At 56.7% G+C, this 7,274-nt stretch overlaps 1 protein-coding gene across 1 annotated transcript; it reads right to left on the bottom strand.

Moving 5' to 3' along the window:
• Window positions 1-517: 517 nt before the first annotated feature.
• FZD1 (frizzled class receptor 1) lies at window positions 518-4,363 on the bottom strand. The gene has a single exon (XM_068156905.1). The coding sequence runs from the start codon at window positions 4,028-4,030 to the stop codon at window positions 2,258-2,260; it is 1,773 nt and encodes a 590-aa protein (XP_068013006.1). The 5' UTR covers window positions 4,031-4,363; the 3' UTR covers window positions 518-2,257.
• Between the last annotated feature and the right edge of the window lie 2,911 nt (window positions 4,364-7,274).

Below are 7,274 nucleotides of genomic sequence, written 5' to 3' on the forward strand. Positions count from 1 at the left end.
AGTGCTGTCCACCAAACTGGAATGCTTCCAGGCACATCCCGGTTAACTCTGGAGTGACCAAACCCGCCAAACGCCAGGAAACAAACGGCTCCACTCTTTAAAACCCTCTGACAACACTGCAACAGCGGCTGGCACTCCGAGGCAGTCAGAAAAACCTTTTGGTTGTATCAGAATAGGAAAGGCGAAAGTCTGAAGCTGAGAGAACCCTTTAACAAAACACGGGGGGGGGGGGGAAAGCACGAACTGATGAGCTGCTTTCTCCTGTTGTACAGATCTCTGCCAGGATTTCACAGCAGCGATCACAGCTCTGCCACATCCTGTGCAGTTCACACTGCTCCTATGGAAGGGTTAATCTAGATTGGGCCAGAGATAACACCCCAAAGTGCACAAAGAATTCCTGCACTGAACTCCAGCTCGTTACTGTGAATCAGCATAAAGAAAAACGAGGAGTGCCACACATCTGTTGTGTTCTCGCGCAGTATCGGAGTCAGAAGGGTATGGAAAGGGACAAGGCAGCTTTTGTACAAAACCTCCATTTATTTCAGAGAAATTAAAAATATGGTATTTAATATATATAAATTTCTATTCCTCTATAAATATAGATGATCTGGTGATAGTGGACAGAAATAAATGCATACCGAGTTCAAATAATCTTGCATTTCAGGGTATGGCAGCACAGATAGTGTGTTTATGAACCTCAATACAGGCTTTGTAATGGGGGTGCGGGGGGGAGTGTAAAACGATACAATCAGGAGAACAGCATTCTGCTGGTTTCCATACAGAGGACTGAATATTCCAATGCATTCGTCCCAAGTTACATTTCAAGTTTGCCTCTTTCTTTCGTACGAAGCGGCACAGCCCCGCACAGCTGGCAGAGGCAGGGCAGCAGATACGCTGCCCACACGGCAGCTGCGCTTCGCAGGAGGCAAAGTTTTTACTGTACCGAGAAGACGGGGGAAGGCAGCAGAGGCTCTGTTAAGGTCTCACATCCCACCAGAGCGCTTAAAAATTCCGCTTTTGTTTTTATTACTGGTAAAAATAACACACCCTCATTACATGTCGTGAATTAAAACCCGATGAATTAGAATTCAGAGCAACGGCTCCAGTGTTTCTTGAACGGAGCCAGCGTATGGATACCATTAAGAGAGGCAAAAAGAACAACCTCCAAGCTGCGGCTTATTCTGTTGAAGCTCCTCTCCGTTCCCCCCTCTCCACCCGAAAGTGAGCTCCGAAACGCCCCCTCACGACGGGGAATTTGGGAAGCCCGTGTCCCCATCCACCTCCCGAGCCTCAGGACTGCTGCAGGTACAGCCAGCGTTCACTCGGGCAACAGGCCAACTCCTCTTGTACCTACGTGGTGCGCTGATCTTGTGAGACTGGCAGCGGGCACCCGTCAGCCGAGCGCCCTCAGCCCGCGGCGCGGCGCTCCCCGCAGGGAAAGGCCGCGCTGGGCCCGGCTTCTGCCCGCCCCGCGACGCGGGGTGCCGGCTTCCCGCCTCGGGCCAGGCCTCCCCTGCGCCACGGCCCGGCGGCTGCCTGCCTGTCCTCCCCTGTACGGGGACAGCGGCGCCCCCGTCCCGCCTCCACAGAGCCTGGGCGGCAAGCGGCTGCTGCTCCCCAACCCCACCTCCGCCGACGGGCCGGGCCCGGCTCGCCTCAGGAGGAGCCCTGGGCAGAGGCAGCGGCCCCGCTCCCAGCCCTGCCGCTCCTCAGCTCCCAGCAGAACCACGGCAAAACCAGCGCCGTGCGGGGAGAAGACAAGCGGTTGTTTTGGTTTCTCTCACCGGCATTTTGTCCCCCATCTTTGCCCTACGAAATAAAAAAATTCAATGCCGCCTTTTTTTTTCAATTAAAAGAGGAAAAAAGGAGGGGGAGCGAGGAAGCGAAATCCGCCATGGGGTTAAAAGTGTCCTAAATAATTAAAAAAAGTGAGCTGGCTTTTTTCTTTTGTAATTTAAATACAAATATACTTACAAAATCTTACAGAGGCTATTTACATCCCTCTCCCCCAAACTGACAGTGCGTTTGCAGTTCCTACAAGAGAAAGACCAAGAGGAGCTGGGAAGATTCAGGAGGTCAAAGCCAGAAGGTCCCCAGACACTGAAGTCTCCACCTGGCTCATCCTCTGCTCCCTGCTCTCTGCAGAAGCCACTCGTGGTCCCCAAAGTTTGCCCAAGCTGGATAAGGAGCTGCTTCCTAAGACAGAGCCCCGGCTTTCCAGCTGCCTGCCATCCCTCTGGCCCGGCGGGCAGGGGTCTCAAACTGTGGTCTCTCCCTGCTTGCTGTTGGTGAGTCTGGTGTAAAACTTCCTCCAAGAGTTCAGGGTTTTCCCAGACCAGATCCAGAAGCCCGAGGTGATGCCCACAATTAAGGTCATGAGATACTTGATCATGAAGACGGTGAAGTCGGGGCTCATGGGCGGGTGGTGGCTGCTGTGGTTGTTGGGGCAAGGGATGGCATAGCTCTTACAGCTCTGCGTGACCCAGCTCCTCTCCCACTGTTCCCTAAAAGCTTGCTCATAAAAATAGCAGGCAATGACGATGGTGGCCGGCACCGTGTAGAGGACGCTGAAGATGCCTATCCTCACCATGAGCTTTTCCAGCTTTTCTGTCTTGGTGCCGTCGTGCTTCATGATTGTCCGGATCCTGAAGAGAGAGACGAAGCCGGCCAGCAGGAAGGAGGTGCCGATGAACAGGTAGACGAACAAGGGGGCCAGCACGAAGCCCCGCAGCGCATCCACGTTGTTGATGCCCACAAAGCAGACGCCGCTGAGGACATCCCCGTCCACTTGCCCCAGGGCCAGGATGGTGATGGTTTTGATGGCCGGCACAGCCCAGGCGGCCAGGTGGAAGTACTGAGAGTTGGCCTCAATGGCCTCGTGGCCCCACTTCATGCCGGCGGCCAGGAACCAAGTGAGGGAGAGGATGACCCACCAGATGGAGCTGGCCATGCCAAAGAAGTAGAGCATCATAAAGAGGATGGTGCAGCCCTCCCGCTTCGTGCCCTGGGCCACGGTCCGGGAGCCGTCCTCCGCAAAGCGCTCGTTGCAGACCACCCTCTCCTCCAGAAGGAAGCCGGCGATATAGGCCACGGCCACCGCCGTGTAGCAGCCCGAGAGGAAGATGATGGGCCGCTCCGGGTAGCTGAACCGCTTCATGTCCACCAGGTAGGTGAGGACGGTGAAAAGGGTGGAGGCGCAGCACAGCACCGACCAGATGCCGATCCAGGTACGAGAGAAGCGCAGCTCCTCGGGCCCGAAGTACATGAGGCCGTAGAGGCGGCCGGGCTCGCAGGGAGCCCCGCAGTCCTTCTCCCCCAGGAAGCGGTAGTTCAGGTAGGATGGCACCTTCAGAGCCCGCGGGCAAGAGAAGCGCCCGCGGGGCTCGCCGGGCCCGGGGCCGCCGCCACCGCTGCCCCCTCGGTGGGGGTTGCTAGTCCAGCTCTCGGGTCGCAGGGCGGGAGTGGGGGTGCCGCGCTCGGAGGCGTTCTGCCCCACGCAGAGCTCGCCGGCACCGTGCACCGGGAACTTCTCGCAGCGCAGCGTGTCGGGCCACTGGAAACCGAACTTGTTCATGAGGGCCTCGCAGCCTTGCCGAGCCCGCTCGCAGAGGGAGCGGCAGGGCGGCAGGGCCTGCTCCAGCACCGTGCACACCGGGGCGTACATGGAGCAGAGGAAGAACTTGAGCTCGGCCGAGCACTGCACCTTCACCAGCGGGTAGAACTGGTGCACTTCTAGCCCAGCGTCCTCCTGGTTGGTGTGGCCCAGCAGGTTGGGCATGATGGTCTGGTTGTAGGCGATGTCGGTGCAGAGCGGGATGGAGATGGGCTGGCAGTAGCCGTGGTCCGGGATGGAGATTCCCCGTTCCCCGTTCGGAGCCGAAGGCTGGCCCCCGGCAGGCAGCGCCGCCGCCCACAGCAGCAGCAGCAGCGGCGGTAGCAGCCGTCGACAGCGGCTGCAGCCGCTCGCCCTCCGCCCGCCGCCAACTTCGCCTCCGCAGCCGCTCGTCGCCGGCCCGCGCCTCTCGGCCATGCTCAGTCGGTGTCGCCTGCCCAGCCGGGCTCCCGTCGCCCCGCCGCCGTCTCCTCCGCTGCTCCTCCCGGCCCGAACTTGCGACTCATGAAGGGATCGGCGGGCAGGGACGGGGTGGGGAGCAACCCCGGCCGCCACTCGAGGGGGGCCGCGGCCGCGCAGTTCTAGCCCCGCACAAGCGGCAGCGCCCGGCCGCGCCTCCCGAGACTCTGCCGCTACCCCCGCCACCGCCGCCGTCGCCGCCGCCTGACCATTTGTGCCGGCCCCTCGAGCCCGCGCCCCTCGCCTCGCCGCGCTCCCTCTGACCGGTTTCCAGGCGCCCCGCAGTCTGCCTTTCACCGGCAGGGAGGAGCCTTGAAACCGACGCCGAACTTTCCTTGCGTAAAGGGACCGGCTCCCAACGCCCTCAGCCGGGGGCGGGCGCGGGGCGGGGAGCGGGGCTGCCCCGCGCCCGGCACAAAAGGGCTGAGGCGCCGGGGAAGGGGAGGAGGCGGCGCTGTGGGGCTTCGTGCGGTTCCCCGAGGGGGTGATCAGAGCGGCTTGTGGGGGGATGTCTTTTCGGTCGGCACCGCGGAGGGGCTGGGGGAGGCCGGGCTGGCTCGGATGGATGGTGGGGGTTGCACCACAGGGCCGAGCCAAACCAAGCCCGGCGGTGCCGGGGGTGGTTTTGTTGGATTCCCGGGTGATGACGATAGCTGAGGGCATGGAGCTGGGCTCCAAGGCTCGGCAGGCTCGGCGTCTGCCCCGGCGAAAAGGCAGCTCCATTTGGGCTCCATTCAGAAGCCGGAGGGGGCGGCAAGGGGGTGAGGGATTGAGATGCGCTAAATAGCAAAGGGCAGGCTCGGGGGGTGCCCGGGCTGGGGGCGAGGGCTGGGCTGTAGTGAGGAGGCTGCTGCAGGCAGTGGGCAGCAATCCGGAAGCATCTTTGGAGCGCAGAAATCCAGGAGATGGTGTTGCCGTGTTAATTTAGGGGCAGCTGGAAGGTAGAGAGCGAGATGTGTGCACCTCACGCCGGCAACCGGCGGTGTGCGAGCGGCCAGCCCTCGGCTTACTGCGGGTTTCGATGTGCTTCTTCCTCTTCTGTCTACAGGAGCTCGAAATAGGAACATCATCACATGGCTTTCCTATTCCTTTTCTTCCCTTTGCCCAGTGGGCAGCTATTCCAGTTTAATTCAAAATCAGTGCTTGTGGCGTTGTCCCAGATCTGGATACTTTACCTGGTGTGCAAAATAACACTGGACACCGAGTGGAGGTGCATGTGGAACTGCCGCCTAGCCCCCTTTTTCTTTTGTACAGAATTGGATTGAAACAAAAATCTTCACTCTGAGAACTGGGATCAAACAAATAATCCTGCCTCTGTGTGTCCTTGGACTTGATAACCTGAGAGGGCTTTTCCAACCTTAGTGATTCCGACTCGTTTTGTGTCAGCTGGTTTTTGCACACCAAATAAAGACCCCAGGTTTGGAACAACAGTGGGACTGGGAAGTACCTCCTCAGGTTCTTTAAATACTATATTCTGCAGAGGGGGTGAATGCAGTGACCACCAACAGTGGCCATTTCTGCAGATCCTGGTGCCTCTTCCAAAATCTGTAGTCTGGGAAATGAGGGAGGCTGAGTGAGGGATTTGCTGTACTCTCTGGAAATCAGTAAGAATAACAAACCATATTCCTGGAGAGGAGGAGGAGAATCCACACATTTGGTAACCAAGTCATGTACATGAACATCCTCATATTTGTCCAGCAGTTAATGCTGCCATTCAGAGCTGAACCAGGCATGAAACTTCTCCAGTCAGCTGTCTTCCTTCTCTGGGGCATGCTCCCATCCTTTCCATGTTATCCTCTAATGAGCTGCAAAAACCCATTAGGAATAAGCCGAGCCCAGCACTTATTTCCAGCTGTCACAGGTGGCAAGGGTTAAAAAAAGGTATCCATACTTCTTGGAGAGCTGCAGACAGCATTTGGACCATGCTATTTAGGCCGCTTGCTTTCTCCCAGCAGTGCTGTCCCACATTCCCACTAATTAGCAGCAGGATCTGTGCAGTGTAAGGACTGCGGGAGTGGGATCCTGTTTAGGGATGGCACAGCCTCACATCTGTCGGGTGCTGGTGGCCTCGTTTGCTGAGGTGCATGGAGTTTGTCAGCTCTCAGAGGACTGCAGTTCAAAAGTGATCTGCACAAATTACATCTTCTTCCATCTGCTGGCAATGTTTGGCTCCTAGCCTATCAAATTTACAGTTGTAAGCTACAGATCTTGTCTCGCCAGGTCTGCACAGAATTACTGATTCCTTCATAGCTCACACCCTGATTCCTGTTAGCCCTAAGGGACAGCATTATTTTCCTGCTCATTCTAAAACACCTGAGCACTGGATCTTACATAGCAGCAGCTACCAGATGTGCTCTGGCTCACAAGAAAATGAGTGCAATATCTAACTATGTCTCAGGAAGCGTCCGAGGCTTTCTGCCTGTGGTCTTCAGGCTTGAGGCCTCATCACACTGTCCAGGAAAGGATACCTGAGTCCATCATCAGTTGACTGCAGTTCTGTCCACATGTGCATTTGAAACATTTGGGAAATGGTTCTCAAGCTGAAAACCCTCTGAAGGGCTGTAAGTTGCCTTGTGCAAGAAGCCAGAAGGGTGTTCTACAAGAAGGGTCCACATATCAAGGACAAGGTTTGTAGTGTTGCTGACAACCTTGTTCAGTCCAACTGATGGAGAAGGAAAAGTAGACAAATTTCTGTGTTAAAAACCTATCTTTATGGTTTGAAAGTGGTAGTCAGCATAGAATCATTTAACAACCTGCCTTGGAAAGGCTCTTAAAGATCATCCCGTTTCAACCCCCTGCCATGGGCAGGGACGCCTCCCACCAGCCCAGCTTGCTCAAGGCCAGCCTGGCCTTGAACACTGCCAGGCTCGGAGCCTTCACAGCTTCTCTGGGCAATCTGTCCCAGTGCCTCACCACCCTTATGGGCAAGAATTGTTTCCTCATGGCTCATCTCAATCCAGCTCCTTCCAGTCTCAAGCCATCACCCCTTGTCCTGTCACTCTGTGCCTTTGATGGAAGTCCCTCTCCAACTATCCTGGAGGCCCTCTGCAAATTCTGGAAGGCTGCTCCAAGTAACTACCAAAGCTAAATACAACTTGAGCATAATTGCTTATACCTTAGGGATGTATCAGTGAGCGCAGCTCAGAAAGACAAAGTGGAAATGAGAACGGAGGGGATGTTGTGGGAAGAATGAAAGCCAAGA

This window comes from Melanerpes formicivorus, unplaced genomic scaffold (assembly GCF_026170545.1).
Source record: "Melanerpes formicivorus ecotype bairdi unplaced genomic scaffold, bMelFor1.0.p_v2 SCAF_35, whole genome shotgun sequence".
NCBI classification, from domain to species: Eukaryota; Metazoa; Chordata; class Aves; order Piciformes; family Picidae; genus Melanerpes; species Melanerpes formicivorus.

What these genes read in the sequence shown, in the direction of transcription:
- FZD1 (XM_068156905.1), bottom strand. Translation starts at nt 4,030, where the DNA reads ATGGCCGAGAGGCGCGGGCCGGCGACGAGCGGCTGCGGAGGCGAAGTT.